The 25369-nt window shown below is 42.9% G+C and overlaps 1 protein-coding gene across 2 annotated transcripts; it reads right to left on the bottom strand.

Annotated features, from left to right (window-relative positions):
• Positions 1 to 625: 625 nt before the first annotated feature.
• Positions 626 to 17375, bottom strand: HDGF (heparin binding growth factor). 2 transcript variants are annotated; one of them, XM_051993765.1, is made up of 7 exons: positions 17273 to 17375; positions 16786 to 16906; positions 6276 to 6352; positions 5929 to 6067; positions 3911 to 4096; positions 2784 to 3034; positions 626 to 2439 (listed from the first exon to the last, which is right to left on the bottom strand). In XM_051993765.1, the coding sequence occupies exons 2-7, from the start codon at positions 16870 to 16872 to the stop codon at positions 2433 to 2435; spliced, it is 747 nt and encodes a 248-aa protein (XP_051849725.1). In that variant the 5' UTR covers positions 16873 to 16906; positions 17273 to 17375; the 3' UTR covers positions 626 to 2432. The 2 variants fall into 2 exon arrangements, with proteins under 2 accessions (XP_051849725.1, XP_051849724.1); XM_051993764.1 differs by lacking the exon at positions 17273 to 17375 and having other exon boundaries at positions 16786 to 17243.
• Between the last annotated feature and the right edge of the window lie 7994 nt (positions 17376 to 25369).

Here is a 25369-nt window from a genome sequence, read left to right as displayed (position 1 = left end):
AGTCCATTACCATACTCAAAGCCATACCAGTGAGACTTGGAGAAATTTGTGCTCCATTGGCACAGCCTTTGAGACTTCAGTCCCATGCATATCATTCTGAAGCATCTGAGGATAACTTTAGTATAGAATCCTTATGTCACCTGGAAAAAAGGCAGCTAAGTAGCAGAATGAATAGAGAGCTAGTCTTAAGAGTCAAATCAATTTGACACCATTTGAACATTTACTAAGTTTTGTGACACTGGGAAACTCACATAATTTACCTGATTTTGGTTTCCTCATCTGTAAACTGGGGATAACAATAGCACCTCCCTCACAAGACTGGTGTGAAGATCAATGAGAAAACAAATGTAAAGAAATTCATAAACCTTAAAATGTTATATAAATGTTCACTATTATTATGAAAGAGCTTAAGACTTTTTTTTTTTAAGTTTAAGGCTAAAGTCTATGCTTCCAGTATTCAAATTCCTTAAGATGTCCCTGTCAATAAGCGGCAACCAAGCTGTTACACACATGATCCTACGTGCTAGAGCCAGGAGAAGGGAAAGGGAAAGGGAGAGGGAGAGCTCATATCCAATTTCCTCCCCAATGCCCCCCACAAAAAAACAGAACCAGCCAGGGCCCCAAATAATAATCAACAGGTTTATTGTCCTAGAACTGAAATTGTCTACCGGTTCTTAGAGCTAAATTTCCAAAGCTACAGTCGGCAACTTTTCATCAGAGCCCAGGGAGAGGGGAGAGGAAGAGGTTGTTGGGAAGGGAGCAGATGAGTAAGTGAGAGAGAGAAAAAAAGAGAGAGAAGGAAATAGGGGGAGGGTAGAGAGAGAGAGAAAGAGAGAGAGAGAGAGAGAGAGAGAGAGAGAGAGAGAGAGAGAGAGAGATTGAGATTACTGGGGAAGGATAGAAGACTTTTTTCCCTCTTTTTGTTCTCTCTGTAGGTTACAAATTGAATCTGGTGATAATAGCAAGAGGAATGGGTCTATTTCCTGGGGGTGGATGAGGAGACAACAAGGAAGAGGAAAAAACACAAGAGAGACACAAGGAGGAAAAAAACGAAAGCCCAGCTACAAAAAAAAAAGAAAGTCATTAAGCCCCAAATAAGACAACTACATTTCCAGCAAATCAGAAAATCCAGGTGCAGCAGTAGGGGATAGGGGATAGGATGAAGATAGGGGAAGAACAGGTCAGGAAAGACAAGAGGATAGGGAAGATGAAGTGGGAAGATAAGGAGAGAAGGGGAAAAGAGGAGCATGGAGAATTAGGGAATCTTTTAAAATATTTTTTGTAATTTTTTTTTATTAAAAATGTTTCCTAAAAAATGCCACTTTACTTTTTTCTTTGCCTTGGTGATAAATATTCCTGTAAAGAGGGCCTGAAGCACCAGGGGGTGGGGATTAGAAGGAGTGAAGGGGAAGGGTCTAATGCCCAACTTCCCCACCTCATCTCACTGGGGCAACTTCTCCCAGGTGTTGGGCCCTGGAAAAGAGTTTTATGATGCCACGGGCAAGAGGACAGATAAAAGTATGAAGGGCAATCTCTCACCCCTCAGTGGAGAGGCTTTCAAATATAGTCACCCTCTCCAGGCTATTTTCTCCATGAACCTACTCAAGGACTACCTAACCCTCTGTAAAACCCTCAGTGCCCCAAGATTGTAACCCTAGAAACAATGACTAGGACAGCTGTCACTCCCAGAATGTTATAGGGTACCAAAGGCAGGAATAGGGACCAATCACCAAGCATTTATTCCCCTACCTAACTCCACTCCAGTTGTCAGACTTTCCCTGAATCAGCAGATCATCCCTGGGCAAGGGGATGATAGATTAGGGTTGGAGGGCAGAGATTATTCACTCCCTTCCTCATGTAATGCACCCTCCTCCCAACTTTGGGCAGCCCCCTTACTATAGTCTACCTTCCATCCTTTCCATTCTAAAACCCACATCCTCACTCACCAGTCTTTCCAGGAATGGGGGTGGAGGTGGGGAAAGGCTGAGGGAAAGATCAGGAAGTTAGCTAGTCCAGGAAAGCCCCAGCCAACTCCCCACTGAAATAACAGCCCTCAGAAGCTAGCACCCTTCCCAAAACTGGGTCCTCCCAAAATCAGAGCTGGGGCAATGAGGACAGCAGGGAAGGGGTTGAGACTCAGGAGAGGGAAGAGGCATTCCACTGCCTAGCAGAAGAGGGTCAGAGAAAGTGGTGGGAGACAGTGGTGCCAGGCCCTGATCCCTTCCTTCCTTACCCAGTATGGACTGGGCCCAAGGGAGAGTGGGGAGAGGGTGCTCAAAGAGAGAGAAAGAGAGAGCTGCCGATGTCAGGGTATCAGGGGCGGGGGGGCAGGAGAAGGGGGGGTTCCCAGTTTGCAGGCAATGACCAGTTTCCCCGATAGCACCCAGACAGCAGCAGGAACAGGGTGGGGGCTCCTCTGGAAACATTGTCGGCTACAGGCTGCAGGAGACAAAGCAGGAGAGAATTACTTTGGGTCCATTCTGTTTCCAGCTCACTGGAGACTTCTTCCCTCATAACCTGTACAAGCTGCTTCAAGAACAGGATATATCCCCCCCCACTCCCACCCCTACACTCAAACAGACATTAGGAGACAGACCACAGGAAATCCTTCCTGGTCTTAGAAATGGTCCCCCTCCCCTTCAAATGCCCACATCCTAATGTATATTATTCTATCTTATACTTTACTTTCTCCTAAGCCAGGACACTGTAAATGAATCTCTGAGAAGGGTCCTAAGAGAGATCTTATATGGGGGTGGATCCCTCCTTATTCCTCATTCATTTACCTCTCCTTGTGATCTCTGACACCCTGAATAGGGCCTTCCTCCTTGGCAGTTTCCTCTTCTTCTTCCTCTTCATCGTCTTCCTCCTCCTCCTCTTCCTCTTCAACCAAACCCCGGCCGGGGCCTGGTTCCGAGGGGGCACTGTTCTTCTCCCCCTCGGTGGGAAGAGCTCTTTCTCCCTCTAGGGCCAGCTCTTCTTTCTCATCCCCCTCCCCCTCAGGGTCCTGGGTTTCCTTAAGTCGTTTGGGGGAATCCTAAATTCAATTGAGGGGAACAGGAGGGAGAATAAATGTACAGATTAGGTTAAAGGGATCTTTACCTGTGTCTCCTTCCCCCTTAGTTCATACTCAGACTAATCTCACTCATGAGATCCCATCTTCCTTTCTTTAAATCTCATCCTCCTGTTATTAGTTATAATAATTTTTAATGATAATATACTTCTACAAGGCTTTATACCTTACAAAGCACTGGCAGATACAGCAACACTGTGAAGTCAATTATCATTTTACACAAGAAGAAACTGAAGCTCAGAGTTTTTGACTTGTTCAAGGTTATACAGTTTGAATAAGTCTCCTGACTCCTAGCTCAGGGCTTCCTGAGTTTGCACACAACTTCCCTTCAAAGTCCTTCCTCCAACTTCTTTTACCTCTTAATTCAGGTCTATTACTCAACTCCCTGGAATCTTAAAGATACAAGAACCCTAAGAGGCAGCACAGTATAATGGCAAATCAAACTTCTCCATCAGTTTTTTCATCTGCAAAATGGGGATTTAAAACAGCATCTACCTCAAATTTTATACACATACGTATATTTACACATTAATTTATACACATTTATCTGTGGTTTATATCTAACTATAGCAAAATATATATCATAATAATCTAACTCAATCATAAGCAAGAATCCCTCCCCCATAACCATTTTCAATAATTGGAGAGCAAGTTTTCATCTGAAAAACTCTCATGAGGAGGGGATCCATTAGCTCCCAAAACAACACATTCTTTATAATAGACCTGATGGTTTGGAAGCTTTTCCTCATACTGAACTGAACTTTGCCTCTCTGCAATTTTGGGGAAGAGATTGAGCATTCGAATTTCAGGTTTCTGGGATATATCCCAGAACAGTGTTACCTCCAGTGAGTCCCCGGCTCGCCTCTTCAGTGCTCCCTTCTCATTCTTTTCCTTTGAAGGTTCATCAATCACCAGTTTTCCTTCCTCATCACTGCTACCATCTGTGTTCCCCTTCTTCTCCCCATCCCCTTCTGACACCTCTCGATCAGGCTCAGCATCTTCTGGACAGCCTTTTTTCTGGGATGGCTGGTGGGGGGAGCAAAAAGAAAAGGTAGATCCCAGATGCCTTATTTGTGCCTCTTTCCCTAGTCAACTGCTTCCCTTTCCCCTACACAAATCCTCCTTCCATCTTTATTTAAAATGGGTTCTTAATTCTAAGTCCCTGAAAAAAACAATGATCAAGATATTTGATGAGAAGGGAGATACCCAAAAGTTGCACCCTTCCCCCCATACAAACTTTCTTTTCCCATCAATCCAGAAGCTACCTCCCAGGAATTCTCTTTGATGAGTTACTTCCTCTAATTTTTGTTTTTATTTTAGACATTAATTGGATTCACTTCAGAAATTTCCATTCATTTCATCATTGTTACTTTTTATTTACAATGTATCACTTTATCTATTATATATGGACTCCCTCAGTTGAATAAGCCTCTTATGGGAAGAGACTTAAGACTCCATCATAAAGTAGATGCTTAATTAATGCATGTTGATGTGTTTACCTTCATTAAATGCCTACTGTAATTAGAGCACAGAGAGAAATACAAATCCTTCAGCTCTAAAACTCATGTTCTAATAGGTAAAGAAGACCCAATGACTAGATGCTGTAACAAGAATATTATATTATAAATGCACCTGGTAAATGCCACCAAAAAAGTACTCAGTGAAATCTTAGAGAAAAGGTTGTTAAGAACCAGAGGAGCTACTTCATTCTTAGAATGAGATAGACAGATTTTAAGCTGAGCTTTAAAGAAGGAGTAGGCTTTTAGCAGGTAGAGGAATAGGATTACAGGTTTAGGAACAGGATAACAAAGGTAGGAAAATTCAGTGTGTCCAAAGGAAAGGGAGCAATCCAGTTTGACAACAGTATAGAGCTGATACAAAAGAAGAATATGAAATGAAGCAGAAAGGTCATTCCCCTTTCCCCACCCTTGACACCTGCCTGCCTCTGATCAGAATGGAGAGTAGACAGTGGAGAATTTCTCTAAAATTCTTCATTTAAGGAGAAGACCCAGGGCAGCCATCTAATCCCATCAGCTTATGAGCTCCTTAAGAGTTGGGGCTGTTTTTTGCCTTTCTTTGTATCCCCAGTGCTAATAGTAGTGCTTTTAAAATGTTTACTGATTTTATAGAAATGATGGATGGCCTCAAATGCCAGATTGAATTTTAATCTGCAAGCAAAAAGGGGCCAATGAAAGTTTTGTGAATAAGAATAGTAAGATTAGATGTATGAATTTTTCAAAATAACCAAAATACTTTTGGTAATAAGAAGGTTGTATTAAAGAGAAGACTTGAAGAATCTCAGTTGGTAGGCTAATATTGACATTTAAAATGTCAATATTGATAATGAATTGATAATGAAGACCTGGGGTAGCAACAGGGAGAAGCAGGAATTATCAGAGGCCAGAGATATTTATTGTGATTTAGACTTGGTAACTAACTGAATAGAAGACACAGGGATGTAGAAGAGTCAAAAATAAAGGCTTTTTCACTCTCACCCCAACACCCTCCCCTATCAAGACAGAAATGACCCTCTGCCCAATTCTAACTCCCCAGCTTCCTTCTTTCCCCACCTCCTCCCCGCCTTTCCTGGAGCCTCAGAGTTCTGACTCTATACTTGGGCAGATGAAACCTTAATGTCTTATCTACCATCATCTGAACTTCTAAATAAACTGTTTCACCCCCATGTTCTTTCTTATTATAATCTCCTTCTTAACCCTTCTGCTAAAATTCCACACCCACCCAACAGTACTACCAGAAGTTCTTGTATCATTTAGGCTGGGTTTCTCCCCCATAGCAACTCTTTGAGAAAAGTGTCTATTCCCTCCTTGGAGGTTCCTCCATCTGAAACTAGAGCTTACCTGGTAGCCAGAGGCCTTCACAGTAGGATTGTTCTCTATCTCCCACAGACCCTCACTGAAACCTTTCCTCTTGTTGGGTTTGCCAAACTTCTCCTTGGATTCCTCATACGGGAAGAGGTCTTTGGGACCCAAGAATGCTCTGAGGTAGAAGAAACGTAAGGTCATTCTATAGGCTGCCTCCATGCAGAAGAGAAAAGAGACACTCCCTTCTCTTCATACTTTCTCCCTAGCCCCCCCCAATTTATGCCCCTTTTAACCACCCTACAACCCTTTGTCTTTCCACTTTTCCAGATCCTCCTTCTCCCTCACCTCTCCCCTTTCCCCCTTTCCCCTCAAACCTCACTCACGTCTCATGGGTCCCGAAAAAAAAAACTTGGTACTTGTTGGCTGTTGACTTCACTGCAGCCTCTGGCATTTCATCAATCTAGGTAGGAATGGGAGATGGGGTGGGGGGGAACAGGAGAAGGAAACATGAAACTGCTATCTCAACCTCCCATATAAATCTTGGGGACATTTGCTTGAGAGGGAGAAGTTCACTTCTGAGGGAATTACACGACACATCATTGGAGCCATGGAAGAGCTTTAGATAGTGGTCATATGAACTAATCCTCAGATTTTATAAATGAGGGCACTGAGATCAAAACCCGGACCTCCTAACTTCTAAATTAGGGGCAGTGGAAACAACCCATGTGTGCCTGGTCCCTCTGCAAAGAACAAAGCTTAACTATAGCCAAGGAAGTTGTACTTCTTTCCCCTCCCCTCTTTCAACTTCCAACGTCTGGAAGGTTGTTATTAAAAGGTGTGAGACAATTAGGATGGAGACAAACATGAGAGGAGAAAGGGGAGGGCTGGGAACAGTAGGAGGCCCCAGAGCAGAAGGGGCATGAAACCCTGCCCAGCTCCCAGGATTCTGGGCTAGGCCATCAAGAGCAGAAGAGAAGGCATGGGAAACTACACCTCCCAGCAGTCCTTGCAGCACTACTAACAGCTTGGCTTCCCGCCGCACAGAGGCTAGGTAGCCATGTTGGTTGAAGACCCAGAGGTTGCTCCAGGGTGGGGGAGACAGGACAGACTGCTGACCTAGGGTGTGATTAATACAGACAGACAGACAAAGGCAGCAGAAAGAAATAGTCATAGGCCAGGAAGAAAAACCTCAGGAGAGACAGAAGACATCTCTCGGAAAGGCAAACAGAGCGACCCTCAAAAAAAAAAAAAAAAAAAAGAAAAGAAAAGAAAAAGAAAAAAAAAGAATTTAAACTCAAAGAAAAAGGTTTTTTTTTTTTTTGTTTGTTGGTTTGTTTCTTGGTGTTTCTTTTTTTTAATCTGAGCTCAGTTTTGTCCCCACCCCCACTTAGCTTCCTTTAACCACAACCTCCCCCCATGTGGTCTCATCCAGAGCTCCTCCCCGGGGCAGAAGTCCTGGTCCCCAGCTGCCTCCTCCCTCAGGGGCAAAGAAACAGCCCAGCCCTGAACCCGAGAACGTGGTCTTTCCCACATACACGTGTGCGCAGGGTGGGGGTGGGGATGGAAAGGCAGGTTCTCCCCCAACACACAATCCCTGTCGCCATGACAACCCGGCCCCGGCCCCGCCCCCGGGCCACTCAGCAACCAGGAATGTGGCCACCCCTCCCCCACTGACCCTTCAGGATAAGGGGGGGAGGGGATACTGGGCCACTTCCACTTACACAAAACTCTCGCTCCACTCCCCACGTCTTCCGCTTGGAGTCGGACACCTGAGTCCTCTCCATCAAACCACAGCAGGGAGACTGGAGCACCAAGGTTCCCAACATGGAGAACAGCACGGGAGATCAGTGTCTGGAACTTCAGACCTGGCTAGGGGCTAGAGGGAGAGTTTCTCTGCCAGGACACCTGGGCCCTATTACCAGCAGCCTTCCCACCCCGCCTCCCTAACCTCCCTGAGGGGCCAACAAGAAGCAAAATCTGAAATACCCGTGCTTAGAGATCCCGGGAGGGAGACATAATAATCGCAAAAGCTCCGAGTCCCAGCCCTTTGGGTCTGGGTAGAGCTTCAGGAACTATAAACCAGGGCTGGGGGTAGGGGTGAAAATTACGGTCCAAGGGCCAGATATGCAAGCCCCACTGAGGCCAAGAGAAAGGCAGAGAGGAATATGGAGGCTCTCCCAGGGAAGCAGGCACCCACGCGGTCTTCCGTCACTCCCATGGTGTGACTCCAGCCATTTATGGGTCAGAGCCAGAGAAAGGCCCGACACTTACATTACACCAGATTCCAGAGATCTCAAAGAACTCACACCTCCCTCCTAAGTCTCCACCGGAGCCCACGCACAAGCACACACCCCCACCGGAAAACTGGCTTAGAAAGGGTCAGCCCCGCCCCTCCCCAAGCCGCACAGCATGGCAAAGAACCCAGGCATCCAGTTGCCCAGGCCCCGGGGTGGGGGGGAGAGGGAAAACAAAGAATGGGAATTAAAAATAGAAAGGATTCAAGACACCAAATTTACAATCCCAAACTCCATCCAAAAAAAGGGCAGGACCAAAGGGTAAAGGAATACCCAAAGCCTTCCTAATCTGTCTAGGCATGAGTAGGACACCCACAGCAAAAGGGATCGTTCTGTCCTCTCACCTGCCCCCCACAGAGAATGGGCTTTCTTGATGGGTATATTGGAGAGGAGGAGGAGGGTCCTCTTTCCCATTTCTGGATCTCCCAGAAGATAAGACATCCCACAGTCCCACCTTGATCCCCGGAGGGCAGGGGATAAGCAGTGTAGCAGTCAATAGGTATTTATTAAGGACTTACTGTGTACTAAGCACTGGGGATTCAAAGAAAGGAAAGAAAACAAGATTTAGGGTCTAAAGCATTTGATTTTATAGTTTGTTTCTGCCCCTGTGTCACTTTGAGAAAGTTGTTTAACCTCTCTGTGGTACTGTTTCTTCATCTGTAAAATATGAGAGTTGGACTAGATCACTTTCTACCTCTAAATTATAGGATTTTATAAGTCTTGCCTGCTGAAAAAAAAGAGGAAAGTCCTTCCCTACAGTCTAACCCCTGTTCTTCATGCTTCAAAAGAATTAGGTTCTCTCCTTCAGAAGCAAGGGTACTCTTCCACTGAGTGGGAGTTCTGGGGTCTAGGGGTTCCCTCCCCTAAAATACACACATATGCTGGTGAACATCCGCATGCAGGCACACACATATATTCCTCCTCCCAAAGGATCTGAATCTCAAGCACTGACTTCAACCCCAGGGGGTGACTCAGAGTAGATGAGTCACAGCTAAATGGGTCAGGGTGGAGCCCAAGCAAATAGCAAGGGACCCTGTCTCCTGCCCCCCATATTCTTTTAGCTGTCTCCAACACTCCCCCTCCCCAAAACACACACATATGCTGGGGTTGTGAGAGTAGGAAGGTAAGAGGTCACTGCTATTATAGCTGGCTGTATCAGGTACTTAAGATATCTCTTGTTTGAAGTCAAGGTTGGTACAATAAGTCACAGGGCTCAGAAAATCTTGGTTCTTCCACTCTGGGCCTGTTTCTTCATTTGTACAATGATTACAATGTCCTAGATGATTTTTAGAGACCTTTCTAGCTGTGACATTCTGTGATTTTTATAAAATCCTATCTCTGCCTTTTTTAGCTCCCAGATCCAGGGGCATCTCAGGACCAGACTCAGGGAGGCCTTCAAGATGAATTTATAAGGGCTCAGAAATTTTCAATGGTTTTGAGGGGGCTGGGCATGAAAGGATCCCAAAAAAACTTTTCCCTGACTTAGGGACCACCCTGAGCCTTCACAATCTCCCATGGGGAATCTCTAAAACCTTAAAACCAACCATGGCCCACAGAGGGCCCAGAGAGGGGCAGGGCTGAGCCAGAGACAGAGCCCAAATAGGTACTGGCTCACTGCCAGTCTGACACACCCAATGGCCTACGTTCAATTTGACCCAGGAACCGGATAATCTGGGACAAGAGACAATTGGGATTAGAAAAGTAGGTGGGGAATGAGGTGGGGAATTGGAGACCATGTATGTATGAGAAGGTGGGCAAGAACTAGCAAAGGGACAGAGAAAAGATGTTATGTCTAGATATGTGTGAGCATACCAAGAATTTCGGGTTGCTTACACAAACACCCCCACTCACTGAGATTCCATGCTGGGGATTATGTGTAAGTAAGGGTAAAGAGAAGAGCAGCTACTAAGTGCTTGGAGATCCCTGAGGAAGTTAATAATAATGATTAGCAGCTAGTAAACAGTATTCATCCGCTCCAAGTAGTATACTTAACAACTCATCCACCACTTTTTCTTTCTCTGGGGATCTCTATGTTGTTCATCATTTCAGTAGAGTCTGAAACTTTGTGACCCCATTTGAGATTTTCTTGGCAAAGTCCCTGGAATGGTTGGTGTGTCATTTCCCTTTCCAACTCATTTTATAGATGAGGAAACTGAGGCAAATACAATTACATTACTTTCCCAGGGTCACACAGCTAGTTTCTGAAACTGGACAGGGGGTTCTCCTAGCACTCAACCACTCTAATCTCTTCTGCTTGGCCTAGATATTCCACAGGCTAGAGAAGATCCAAAATCTGGAATTATCTGGATTCCTAAACCCCAGCCTTGCCCTATTCTACTACAGCTGGAACTATTCTGGAGCAACCTTTGTCCCAGATGAAGAACACTGTACTCCTTTTCTCTCATAACTAAGTTGATTCTAGGCAACCCCAGCTAAGGTTTTTTTAAATAAAGGAGGCACTTTGGCTCTGTCCTCTCACTTCTCATCTGCCAAATGAGGGGTTAGAATCAATTAGATCTCTGAGGTACCTCCAGCTCTTCTTATTAGCAGTAATAACAACACCAACAACAGTGCTTGAAGGCTGGCAAAGTGTTTTCCCTACAATTATCCTGTGAAGTAAATGATATATTATTTCCATTTTAGGCATAGGGATTAGACCTATGATGTATATTGGAATAGGAAATTCCCTTTTGGGTGAGGAAAACCCTACCAATTTAGGTTAGGCAGTCAATCAATCAACATTTATTAAGCACCTATGGTGTGCCAGACACTGTGCTGAGCACTGGGAATACAAAAAGAGTAAAGACAATTCTTGCAGAAAGGAGACTTTGACTTATCTAGGGTCACACAGCCAGTATGTGTTAGAGGCAGTGTTTGTTCCCAGATCTTCCTGGTCCAAGACAATCTCTCCTCCATCTGTTATTCCCCTTGTGACTTACCTCATTTTATGGATCAAGAAACTAAGACATAAAAAGTAAAAAGATTGCTCATAGAGCAATGCAGACCTGGGGACCAATCCCAGGTCTCTTGAGCCCAGCTTCTATATTATATGAATCTAAAAGACTATGACTCTATGAAGTGCCTGGCATAGTGAAATACTCTTCTAGGGAAAAGCATGGAAATCAGGAAATTTCATTCCAGTTCTACTACTGAGTTGCCTATGTAAGTTGGTGCAATCCACTTGATTTCTTTGGGATGTTACCACATCTATCAAATGACAGGATTAGATTAGATGGTCCTTCAGGTCCTTTCAAGCTCCAAATTTCTCTGGTTCTGTGATTTAGCTTCAGGAGAGGAAAGAGAAAGAATGGCGAATCTCTCTTATGGGAAGAGCTGATTTCCACGGGGTCCCAGTCTTATAATATTAATAACTCATATTTTCATAACCTTTTAAGGATTGCCAATCTCAAGCACCTTGTGAAGTAGATAGTGCAATTACCTTCTCCATTTTGTAGATAAAGAAACTGACTTAAAGAAAAGTGACATGCTCAGGGCCACACAATTAATGTTAAAATAAGATTTGGATCCAGACCAAAGTCTGATATACCACAATTCACTGGATTTAGAGTGTTGAGATCATCCAGTCTAAACTTCATCTTACAAATGAGGATAATAGGAATCACCATATTCATATTCATATATTTGTATTCATTTGACAAACATATGTTGAGGACCTACTATATTCCAAGAGACCAAGGCTAGACAGTTCCAATACTGTTATAACCAAAGAATCAGAAGACTGGGGAGATATAGTTGGGTGTGGGAAGGGAGCAGGGTGAGAAAAGGGTATGATTCTGGACACTAAGGGTTACTAGTAAAACAGGCTCCCAGGGGGGAGGGGACAGGGAGAGTCTGGCTTCCTATCTGTTGACAATGGCCCTGCCTGATCTCCTGCTCCCACATATAACACTATCTGGAAGGTCCAGACATGAGCCCTGGCTAGGGCTAGATTATGGAACCCTGTAAAAGTTTAGCCCATCCCTTCCCCATCTTCCCCATTCTTTAATCCCAAGACCCAGTCTCATGTAAACAGGAGCCAAATATTGGCCTCTCCCTCAAGTCTACCAATAGGAAGAGGTGTTTGGGGTTTCAGCCTTCTTCAATCTCCCCTCTAATGCAGAAGGGGATCCAGGCGGGCACCTCTTCCAGCCCGGGCTGCTTCCTCCATGCTGCCTCCAGCCTGGCCTCTGGACTTTGCCCCCCAGTAGGAGTGGGAGCAGGGAGTATTTGGTGCTTGTGCTGACCCAATGTGGCTCTGGCACTGAGACCAAGATGCCAGCTGGGTCAGAAGGGTAGATTAAAGTCCAAATGTGCACATTACCCACACGTATGTACTCCTACATGCCCATGATCCGGCTGCTTTGGATCTTCCTCTCTCCACATGTGCTCAGGATGGAGAAGAGCATGAAAGAGTGATAAAATGTGCGTCTCTGGGTATGTGTATTTATGCAGCATTCAGTACACACTCTTCAGCTTCTGGGGACAGGCTGGGGGCCTCCTGGACTTTCCTGAGGAGATCAAAGGCCCGGCTGATAGTCCTCCAAAGGCCAAAAGGAGGGTGTGGCTCAGGTTTATAAAAAGGGCCAGGAAGTTCAGGACCTAGAGACTCTCTACCTCCCCACCCCCACAGGAGCAGACTCTTCTCCCCTTCTACATAAGAATTAGATTCCCTCCCCCTTTCAGCAGACAGACAGACAGACACACACACAATAGAGACTTGTCTCCCAGACACATTTACAAGATCCCCTTCCTACTAGAGACACACCTCCCCCCAAAGTTACTACCACCCCAGCGATAGCACATATTAAATGAAACTCCCCCTATTCCAAGACACACACACACACACACACACACACACACACACACACACACACACACGGAGATTTCCACCCACTCCCTCCCAATAGACACATATAACAAGATCTACAGAATGGACACACACACATAGATTCCTCCAGGAGATTTAAAAAAAAAAAGGCACAAGATTTCCACCACCACCACCACCATCCCACAGTAAAAACGAACTAGTGGAAACACCACCCACATATACAAAAAGTATAGTCCTTTCCAGACACATATAACAAGGAGATTCCCTGCCTAGATACATATAAGAATATTCCTGCCTCCCTCTCCCAGTAGCCAAACACAAATCAAAGATATCTCCCCCCAAGACCCACACAAGGTGATTCCCCCTGCCCCCAGCAGGCATCCACATACCATGAGACTTATAGGAAGTATCTATAAGAGGACTTCCTCAGACCACTGCCAGACACACACACACACACACACACCCTCACACTTGAGATTCCCTCCTTTCCCACACAGTCAAGTAGATCCCTTTCCTAAGAAACATATAAGAAGCATCCCCCCTCCCCCATACACACATAATCTCTCTCCCCAGTGGAATGTGGATTACAATGTAGTATTTGCGCCCTTTTTGTTGTTTGCATGTTTTTTTTTCTTTCTCATTTTTTCCCTTTTTGATCTGATTTTGTGTGTGTGTGCAGTATGATAAGTGTGGAAATATGTTTAGAAGAATTGCACATGTTTAACCTACATTGGATTACTTGCTGTCTAGTGGGAGGAAGGAAGAGAAAAAAATTTGGAACACAAGGTTTTACAAAGGTGAAGGTTGAAAACTATCTTTGCATGTATTTTGAAAATAAAAAGCTATTATCAAAATTAAAAAAATAAATTCAAAAAAGAAATCTCTTCCCCTAACAGATAAATATTGTAGACCACCTCCCAATAGACAGACAGACATACCAACAGATGCAGACAATAATTCCTCCCTTTCCCCCCCACCCCTCATTTAGCAGACATGCACAGGGATACTTTACCAGTGCATGAGAGAGCGCGCACGCACACACACACACACACACACACACAAGATCAATGTTCTGCTCCCCTCTCCAGCAGACACACTCATAGAAACTCCCCCACCTCCACCCTAGAAGCAGACAAACATATGAAGCTACCAGGACACTCTGAACCACTCAGGGAGATTTTCTCTCTTCCCAGTAGACCCAGAAGGACACTGCCCCACCTCCAGCAGATACAGAAATTATTTCCCCCCTCAGCACATACAAGCAGACTCTCTCTCTAACACCAACATGAAGAGATTCAATGACCACTACCCAACATACAAATTTTCTCCCCTCTTAGCAGTCACAAGTAGATCTACTTACAAGATTTGCCCTCCCTAAATACACATACATAAGGAAAATCCCCTCCCCCCTAAACATTTTTAAGCTCCTCCATCCCTTACAGAGTGGAACATGTAATAGAGTGGAATGATCACTGAACTTGGATTCAAAAAGAGAGCTGTTCAAATTCAGCCTATAATACCTACAGACTATTTGATCATGGGCATGTTATTTAACCTCTCTTCAATTTCCTTATTTGTAATAAGGAATAACAGGACCTACCTCAAAGGGTTCTTCTGAAGACCAAATGAGAACACATATATAAAATACTTTACAAATCTTAAACAAAAATTAACTATTATTATTGTTGTTGCTATTACTAAGACCCTCCCTCCCTAAACACATTGGAAAGTTATCCTATCCAAATGGACCCATACAAAAGATTGCCCTCTCTACATACACACATAGAAACTCCCCCTACATACATACCTATAGAGGAAAGCAGCCCTCAGCCAGACACAAAACACATGAGGTGTATTTCCCTGACAGACATCTCTCCTACATACACATTCATACATACACAAATACACATACATAAAATTCCTCCTGCAGACACCCCTATACACAAGAAGAGATTTTCCTCTTCAGGTTTTGTCACTGGCATGGACACCCTTCAGACTTAACAAATTCACACTAAAATTCCCCTTACTTTAAGATATAGGACTTAGCCATATAACACACAAAAACACAAGTAGAGGAAAAATCCCATATACACACATACACAAGCACAAACACACACACACACACACACACACACACACACACACACACTTTTTCAATAAATTGTCACTTGCCCCCTAAGTGGATCCTTTCCCATAGAGTTCTTTCCCCACAATCCCCCTGTCAATTTGGTTTTGTCCCTCATTCTGATATTTATTCTAAAGTAAAACTTATAATTTAAGGTACCTTAGAGCCTCCTTTACTATCTCTAAGTAATTAATAACACAAACCTTTAAAAAAAAATCAGGAGTAGGGGATACACACTCCATCAACTCTGTCTTTCCTTTTCCTTCCTGTTTCTACCATCTCCCCCTCCTCTCCTTAATCTGAGTTCCTACTCTTCCTCCCAACCCCCCACTTCCACTCCAGTTCTAAAGATACAACTTGAAGAAAGAGTTTGGCTATTGATTTGATTTTCCCTGTTCTTCTTTATCCACTTCGCACCTGGACAGGTGCTGAGGGCAGGGAAGGCCTAAGCCAGAACTGAGAGAGCAACCCAGCTTTTCTCCAGGGGCCTACTAGAGGCAGAGGGACAGTGTGGTGATCAACCACATGGCCGACACTAGGACGGTAGTGGCGGGAGATGCACACACCTGGGAGGGAGGAGCAACCACCCCCTCCCTCCTCAACGACAAAGAAGCTCCCTTCTCCCATGAACCCCCAGTTCCAAGAGCTGCCCAGAGATCCTTCCATTGGCTCTTAAATTAGAGTTTAGTTCATTAGAAGGATTTTTTTTTTTTTTTTTTTTTTTTTTTGTGGAGAGGGAATGCTTTCTCTCCAATTATCTCCTTAGCCAGGTAGACACCCCCCTCTTCCAAGCCCAAAGTTTTCCAGGATTTAGGAACAAACTCTTTTCCCACAGCCAAACACGCAAACGCACAGGCTGGCCTAGGCACTTTTCCCTCCTCTAAACGGTGGTGGTGGTGGTGGTGGTGGTGGTGTACTGTGAGTGAAACGAAAGAGGGAAACAGGAGGGAACCAGGAGGGGAACCCCAGAATGGAGGTGTTCGAGGGAGCAGGAATATAGGGGAGGTTATATCTCTCATCCCCGGGGGTGGGAGGAGTTTCTGGAGAGAGACTAAGCCAGCCCCTCAAGTGAGGCAGACAAGCTGGCGAGACTGCCCCAAGGGAGAAACTGACCAGGATGGGGCCTGGGGAGAGGGACATTGGCCATTCGGGAGAAGGGGACTAAAACTGACCTGCACGTAGTCCCTCTCCCTTACATACGTATACTTTGAATAGGGCCCTCACCCTTTCCGATCCAGGTGCTCGCCCCCTCCTTTCCCCTCCCCTCTCTCCTCCGCCAAGTCCTACCCAGTCCCTGGGCAAAGAGGCCTGGCTGCCCGGACCCACGAGCTGCCCAGACCATTATATAACACGGAGGTGGAGAGACCGAGAACCCGGCTGTGATGGGGGCGGGGAGGGGGCAAAATCGGGGACCCAGGCGTCCCCTGCCCCCACCCCCTCCGGGTGCAATGTGCTAGTGCCCGCGTTATGCAACCCGGGCGGCTGGGGCATAAGCGTGGCCTATCGCTTCCTTTACTCCCCCCCACCCCCACCACGCACTCCCCTCCGGGACCCATCTGCTCCCCCAACCCAGCCCGGCCCAGCCCGGCCCGGTCCCGGCCCCGGCCCCGGCCCCAGCACCTCCGCACATCCCTTTCCTTCCTTACCCGGGCCGGCCAGTGAGGATATCCCTTCATTTTGGCGAACACCAGGTCTCCGCATTTGTATTCCTTCTGCCTGTTGGAGCGGGACATCTTGGGGGTTCCGGTGGCTCCCCCAAACTCAATTCTGGAGCGGAAGGGGGGCCCAGGGAAGGAGAGAGCTGAAGTTTGACTCCGCTACCGCGAAGGGGGGACAGGGGGAGGCGCAGCTCGGGCCCCCTCCTCTTCCTCGTGCAATCCCCCCTGCCCTGAAACAGGCGCCCACCCCCTGGCCCCGGCTCCCGAGGCTCAGCTCCCCGTGCCTTCTCTTCCTTCTCCGCCTCCAGTAAAGGGGTGCGGGCCGCTGATAGGGGGGTCCTTAGCTCCCGGGAGGTGGGTGAGCGCTCATGCAGTTGTTTGTGTTTGAAATTCAATTGCTCCCTCCTCGGAGCGAGGCCTCTTCCCCCCACTCCCTCCAGTCCCTACTCCGCCCCCTCCTCCTCCCTCCCCTTACCTCCTCCCTCCCTTTTCCACTTCTCCCTTCCTCTCCTGCTCTCGGCCTCCGGCTCCGGTTCGATGCGACCGGCCACTCGATGCCTAGCGCCTGTCCCTGCCCGCCTTCCCAACCCCAGGCTTCTGGGGACCCCGGGGGCCAGACAGGATGAGTGAAGTGCCGAGCGCAGCGATTGGGCTTTGTGTGCTGCAGCTTAGCTGGGTGGCAAAAGGAAGGTGGACAGATGCTCTGCTGGATTGCTAGGGGAGCCGATCCAGGGCCCAAAGAGCCTGCAGGCTTCGTTGGCTCCCCGACCTGAATTGCATTGTGGTTACAGAGATTCGAGAGCAGAAAAGCATCCCATCACTGACTGTGCCGACACTGAGTTTCCAAATGCAATTGCTATTAAATTTCCTGCCTTTTCCATTTGTTTCATGTCTGCAGATGTTTACTCAGCTTCTGCTTGGTGCCCAGGATGATGCAACTCTGATGATGGGAGGGGGGACATAAAGTAGAAGACTATGGCTGCCCTTGAGGAGTTTACAATCTAGTAAGTTATTATGGAATGGTAGGGATGTGGTAACAATAGATCATCAAGAGGTGGAACAAGGGAAAGGATGAGAGACCTTGAGTGTAGAGACCTTTTTGATAACCATCCAGAAGTGGAATGGGCTATCTTCTGCCTGAAAAGTGGGTTCTCCCTTCCTACTGGATATCCAGATGATCATCTCTTGGTATTTAACTCAGAATCTAGAAGACCTACATATAAATTCTATGTTCTACCCTAAATTGGGGTAGCTAGGTGGTGAAGTGGATAGCATGCCAGGCCTGGAGTCACAAAGACTCATCTTACTGAGTTCAAACCTGGTCTCAGACGATTATTAACTGGGTGGCCCACGACAAGTCTTTTAACTGTTTGCCTCAGTTTTTTCATCAGTAAAATGAGCTGGAGAAGGAAATGGCAAACCATTCTGGTGTCTTTGCCAAGAAAACTCCAAATGAAAAAAGTCAGATATGATTGAATAATTAACATCCTGAATTATCTGTATAACATAGGGAAAGTAATTTTATTTCTCTGAACATTCATTTCATAACATACAATATGGGGGTAATAAACTTAGGATCACCTATCTTAAAAAAAAAAAAAAAGGATCACCTATCTTGCAAGGAAAGGGCAGATGATTATCCATTCTGATTCTATAATTTATAGTCAGAGATTTCCTTGAAGCCCCAAAAGGATCTTGCCCATGGTCACCCAAAGGTCAAATTTGAACCTAGAAATCGTTTTCTCTGTATGTATCAATTTCTTCTACCTTTCTGTAAGATTTTTGAAGGATGGAACCATGCCTTATCTAAACTTTCCCAATAGTGAAAAAGAAAGGAGGATAAGTATTTGTGTGGCATCTACCACAAATCAGCCAAATAAATGTTCTGCTCATAACAAGCACCTAGTTTGTCTTACTAAATGAATAGAAAATGGGTTTCGCTCATATGGAGGTGCTCTTTGCAATTAAATTTTTTGTGGGGGATGTAGATTACCAGAAACAGCACTGGATAGGATCCTGGCTTTTCCATTTGCTCCCTCTGTAGCCTTAGTCAAATCTATTTCTAGCCCTCATTTTTCTCTTCTCTAAAATAAAGAGGTTGGACTAGATAATCTTTTGAGATCTCTTCTAGGCTAACCTGTAATTCTTCATAGCAAGTTTCCTCAATTTGGCTGGGAATCCAGGGTGGGGTAGGAACTCAGGGCTTAGCAAGGCCTCATTGCAGCCTTTAGAAAAGAAATAGCCTGCTTCATGAGCTCCTAGACTTAGTTTTCAGAGTAGTTTGTTTTCCAAGCTTTGGCCAAAATGAATATCTTATATGGTACTTTAAAATCTTTGATACCTATAACAAAGGCACAGAGATGGGCAACAGGAAGACAAAGGGTCTTGAGTCCAAGTCATATAAGAATCAAATAAAGGAACTGGATGTTCAGCCTGGTGAAAAGAAGGGGAAGAAATAATAAGAGAAGGGAGGAGGAAAAAGGGAGTGTGATGGAGGAAGAGATAAGGAGCAGGAAAAGAGGGGAGGAAGCAGGATGGAGAATTCTTGTCAGTCAATTAAATACTGTCATATGAAGAAGGGATTCAAGTTATTCTGTTTGGTCCTATAGGGTACAACCAGGATCAATGAGTAGAAGCTGCAAAGAGACAGATTTAGGCTTGATATCAGGAAAAATTTCCTAACAGTCAAAGCTACTCCAAAAATGGACTGGGTTGCCTTAGGATGTGATGGGTTCTTTCTCCTCGAAGCTCTTTAAACAGAGGCTAATCAAATATTTGCAAATACTAGGGATATATGGGTTGGGCTAGATGATTCATGAAGTTCTTTCCAATTCCCAAATTCTCTCTCTCTCTCTAGCCACATAATAACACTATGGCAACTAGCAAGATCAATATTTTTAATCTCTTTCTAAAAATAAAGGAAACTAAAGACAAAGAGATGAAATGATTTGCACAAGGTAATAAAATTGGAGAGTAGTAGAGTCTGAAATCCAGGTTTCCTGACCCCTAGTACATGACTTTCTTTACCTTCCCCTTGACCCTTCCTTCCAAAGAATATGCGGTATTTCTGTTGAAGCAGGGTTCCAAGACTTTGTCCAAGTAGCATAATCAAAATTTTGTTACAATAGAATAGAAAGACATGAGCAATATAATTCAGTGTCAGGGTGGCCATACACTTCTTGATGATTGTTTGAGGGGAGAATATCTTTGAGGAGAACTGATTGATAATAAAATATACTTCTCTCCTTTTAACAGGGAGATAGGAAAATATGGGTTTGGGTATGCCAAAGGGTAGATCACTTTGTCACTACAAAGTCATTTTGGTAGGTAATCTTTGCTTAACTTTTTCTTACAAAAGAGGATTAAATGGTTTGGGGGCATATAGAGAAGTAACAGTGATTTTGAGACCAAAGGCATCAATCAGACGTTTTCTCCCAAAAGATAATTTTATTGCAAAAATGTACCCATGTCAAGAAAAGTTACAAATCCATACCCTTTGAATCAAAACAAAACCTTTTAGGTAGTCCAAGGAGGCCACAATATAAATATGTAGGACTTAAAAATGTAGAAACAAAGTAGGTGCCCAGTGATAAGAGAATGACTGCATAAACTGTTAAATGATTACATTCTAACAAAAAAAAAATTTAAAATACAGAATAAATCAGAGAAACATGGGAAGAATTATATGAACTAAGTTAGAATGAAGCAAACAGAACCAGAGAATAAAATACTTATAGACTATAATTAAAAGTCTGAGAATTAATCTCGACCCTTGTGAAAGGATGGGGGAACACCTTTCTCTGTTAAATCGAGAGGTGGGAGAGGAGAGCTACAAGTGTGGGATATTGCATGTACCTTTAAGTCATTTTTGTTGGTTTTGTTTAAGGTTTTTTCTTTGTTGAAAGAAATGCATTTAGCATTTAGCAATGAAGATCTCTGGAAATGACTGATATGAAAACAAAAGACATTGCTAAAACTTATTATAAGTAACAACAATGTATTCTTATCTTGATATAATAAAAGTCTAAGTTTATAGTGAAATAAGTTGCCATTTAATTGTGGAACAACCTCAGGCTTTGAGGATGGCAGAGTATCCAGTTTTTTCTTGTAGTAAGTTTCTTGATTTTTGTTTCAACAGGTTGATACAGAGTGTCTATCTAAAAGTGTCTAGTACTTTTTGCAAGACAGGGAGTCAGGTTTGCATTGCAACAAGTTCCTTTGCCTTAGTTACAATGGTACAGGCCTGTCTATTGAAGTGCCTCTTTTCCCTGTGGCCATAAGTGTCTTTGGCTTCTCTCCCCATTCAATTATAAAGCCTTTGTTATAATGTGACATGTGGCCAGGTTTAGTTGCAACTAAGTATCTGATTTCTTGCTTGCCATAAGGTTCTGCATCTCTGTTTCAATAGCAAATCCTGGCTGTTGTTGCAACAGTGTCAGGGTTTTTCATTACAAGACAATTCACTTTTCACTGCAATCAGTATAAAAATTCAAATTTGATAGGAATGAGGCATTCTGATCATTTGATTCTTAGCTTCTGTTTCAGTTGAAGTAGTAAAGGATCCAGGTTTGCATTACAGCCTTTGCTGCAACATGCCATATGCAAGCTTTGCTTCAAAGGATCCCGTTGCAATAAAAGAGACAGTCTTGTTGCAACAAGTTTTGTTTATCTTTGTCTCATTAGAATCCTCACTTCTTGATTGCAACAAAATATCCCCTATTACTGTTGCAATCTTTTCCTGACCTTTGTTGCAACATAGTGTAGGGATGGTGGCAACCGGACATCCCAGTTTTGGTAGCAACAAACTTCTCCCTTTACTCTTGTACACTTAAAAATAGTGGCTATGAACAACAGCAAGGAACCTCATGGGGATAAAATCTTAAACTTCTTGTTGCAATAATCTTTCTGACTTTAGTTGCAATATAAGAGGGGGAGTTCAAATTACAAGAGCATTATCATACATAACATAGCTTTTGTTATTAATGACTGATTTGGGTATGTATTGGCCCAGATACAGTCACAGTAAGTAGCTCCCTGCTTCCTGAGGCCTCTCAGGCTAAGACAGAGGGATAATGAATCCACAAGGCCCAGACTATCTTAGAACCAAGTAATAAATATCTTAAAGAAATAACTCAATTCATACTATCCGTAATACTACTTTTTAGGTGCTGAGAACAAAAGGACCAATTTGGGGAAACTACAAAAGAAGTTTAGGAAAGTAGAAACAAAACCCCAGGGGAGAAAGCAATGTAGAGGGATGTTCTGTTGGAGAGTATTTGAAAATATACCACTAAGTTGGAGAGAAATGAAGGAGAAAATGTCAGCAGCAGATATATATTGGAAGTGTGCTAGGAGCACAAATGACTTTTGGATAGCCAAGAGTAGATGGTATGATATGGGAGAAAAAACACTGTACAAAAAGTTAGGAGGCCTGGTTCTTATCTTGGCTTTAACCACTGTGTGATTTTAAATAAGTCATTTTCCTTCTTTGGCAGAGTTATAGGGAAGCCAAAGTAAATTAGATGCTTGTCTCAAACATGAAAGCTGAGAAGGCACAGAAAATTACATAAAATAGATATCTATGAGTCCATGAACACTATGCCATTAGTATAGGGGCACAGTTTACAAACACAAAATTAATTACTCTGCTGCTCTCTGAACTTTTATTTCCTAATGGTATTCTGGGAGTGGGAGGACCTAGGGAAGAAGAAGGCTGGCCTAATTTATTTCTAAAATATCTTTCGTGTCTGAAAGTCTATCATTCTATGACATACAGTAAGTCCTTTTGGGGAGGGAGGATGTTACTTAAGATCTTATAATTAAAGTATCTACATTCACTCACTCAACAAATATTTATTGAAACCTTATTATGTGCATGGCACTATGGGAAATACAAAAAAAAATGGATAAAATAGAGTCCCTTGCCTTTGAGAAGTTAAAATCTAGATGAAACATTTATACAGATCATGACAATAAATTAGAACTGTGTGAGCAGCACAAAACACACTAGGAATTAAGAAGAATAAAGATCTTTAATCTATGATCACAGTAAAGACTTTATGAAGGAAGTAAAATTTGAGTTGTATTTGGAAGCACAGTAGGCAGGATTTTTTTACAGAGATGTAATTGTGACCAGTCAATAAACTAGCATATATAAAATTTCTATATGCCCACCATTGTGCTAAATAATGGGGATACAAAGAAAAGTAAAAGACAGTTTTTGCTTTCAAGAAAGTTACAGTCTATTACATGAACTGATGCTAAGTGAAATGAGCAGAACCAGGAGATCATTATACACTTCGACAACGATATTGTATGAGGACATATTTTGATGGAAGTGGATTTCTTTGACAAAGAGACCTAACTGAGTTTCAATTGATAAATGACGGATAAAAGCAGCTACACCCAAAGAAAGAACACTGGGAAACGAATGTGAACTATCTGTATTTTTATTTTTCTTCCCGGGATATTTATACCTTCTGAATCCAATTCTCCCTATGCAACAAGAGAACTGTTCGGTTCTGCAAACATATATTGTATCTAGGATATACTGCAACATATCCAACATATAAAGGACTGCTTGCCATCTAGGGGAGGGGGTGGAGGGAGGGAGGGGAAAAAATTGGAACAGAAACGAGTGCAAAGGATAATGTTGTAAAAAAAAAAAATTACCCTGGCATGGATTCTGTCAATATAAAGTAATTATTAAATAAAAATTAAAAAAAAAAGAAAGTTACAGTCTAAAAGGAGAGAGAACATGTAAACAATTATGTGTAAACAAGATAGAAATGGCATAAATTAGATATAATCAATAGAAGAAAGGCACTAGAATTATGAGAAATTAAGAAAGGCTTCTTTTAAAAAATTATTTAACCTTTTTACCCCAGTTACATTTATTTTTATTATATATAATTTATTTTCCCAAATACATGCAAAGATATTTCAACATTCACCTTTGCAAAAACTTGTATTCCAAATGTTTCTCTCTCTGCCTTCCTTTCTCCCCACTTCCCTAGACAGTAAGCAATGTAAACAGGTTAAACACATGCAATTCTTCTAAACATATTTCCAAATTTCTTGGGCTGTGCAAGAAAAATCAGATCAAAAGAGAAAAAAATGAGAAAAGAAAAAAACAAGTAAACAAGCAACAACAACAACAACAACCTCCACTCTCCCCACCCCCCACTCTGACCAAAAAAGGTGAAAATACTATGCTTTGATCCACATTCATTCTCCATAGTTTAAAAAAAGCTTCTTGTAGAAGGTGGGATTTTAGCTAAATTTGAAGAAATTCAGGGAAATTAGGCAGTTGAAATGAGGAGAGAGAGGTTCCAGGGATGGGATAAAAGGAGAAGAAAGATGGCATTCCAGAAAAAAAAAAAGGATTAAAAAAAAGATTTAGAATATAGAAGGTAGATTATAGAGAAATGTTTTAAAAATCTAGGTTTTCTAAGGTAGATGAGTAAAGTCAATTATTTTTGATGGGGAGAGAAGAAATCTTTGACATGATGACAGCCATTTTGTTATGGTGTGTGGAATAAGGAGAGACTACAGGTAGGGAGACCAATTGGAAATTTATTGAAAAGATAATATAGAACTGATCCAACCATTCTGGACAGCAATTTGGAACTATGCCCAAAGGGTTACAAAATTATTTTACACCCTTTTATCCAGTAGTGTCACAACTGTGTCTGTATCCCAAAGAGATCATAAAAGAGAGAAAAGGACCCATATGTGTAAAAATGTTTTTAGCAGTTCTTTTTGTATTGGCAAGAAATTAGAAAATGAATGTATGCTCATCAGTTGGGGAATCACTGAATCAGCTATGATATATGAATGTAATGGAATATTATTGTGCTATAATAATGATGAGCAGGCTGATTTCAGAAAAACTGAATGACTTATATGAACTGATACTGAATATAATGAGCAGAATCAAAACATTATATACAGTAACAGCAAGATTGTGTGATGATTAACTATGATGGACTTAGCTCTTCTCAGAAATACAGTGACCCCAGACAATTCCAACAGACTTGGGATGGAAAATGCCATCCTCATCTAGAGAAGAACTATGAAAGTCAGTGTAGATAGAAGCATACTATTTTTATCTTTTTCTTTCTTTCTTGTCATTTTTCCCTTTAGTTCAAATTTTTCTTTCAAAATATGAATATAGAAATATGTTTTAAATGATTGTACATGTATAATTTATATCAGATTGCTTGCTGTCTTGGGGAAGGAGGAAGGAAAAGGAGGGAAGGAGAAAAAAATTAGAACTCAAATATTCACAAAGATGAATATTGAAAACTATCTTTGCATACATTTGAAAAAAATAAAATACTGTTAAATAAAAAAATAACATAAATGTAAATATAATAACCTATACATTAATATTTGAGTGAGAAATATTTTTTAAAATAGCTCTTTCTCCTACAGGAGGAAGCCCATCACATTTATGTTGAAAGTATATATGTACCAGTAATAACAAGATTGTGTGTTAATCAACTATGAAATATTTGATTCTTCTCAGTGATCCAAGGCAATCCCAATAAACTTTGGATGGAAAATGCCA

This window comes from Antechinus flavipes, chromosome 4 (assembly GCF_016432865.1).
Source record: "Antechinus flavipes isolate AdamAnt ecotype Samford, QLD, Australia chromosome 4, AdamAnt_v2, whole genome shotgun sequence".
In the NCBI taxonomy this organism is placed as follows: domain Eukaryota; kingdom Metazoa; phylum Chordata; class Mammalia; order Dasyuromorphia; family Dasyuridae; genus Antechinus; species Antechinus flavipes.
Note: the sequence above shows the minus strand (reverse complement) of the source record. Positions and strands in the feature narration are given on the sequence as shown.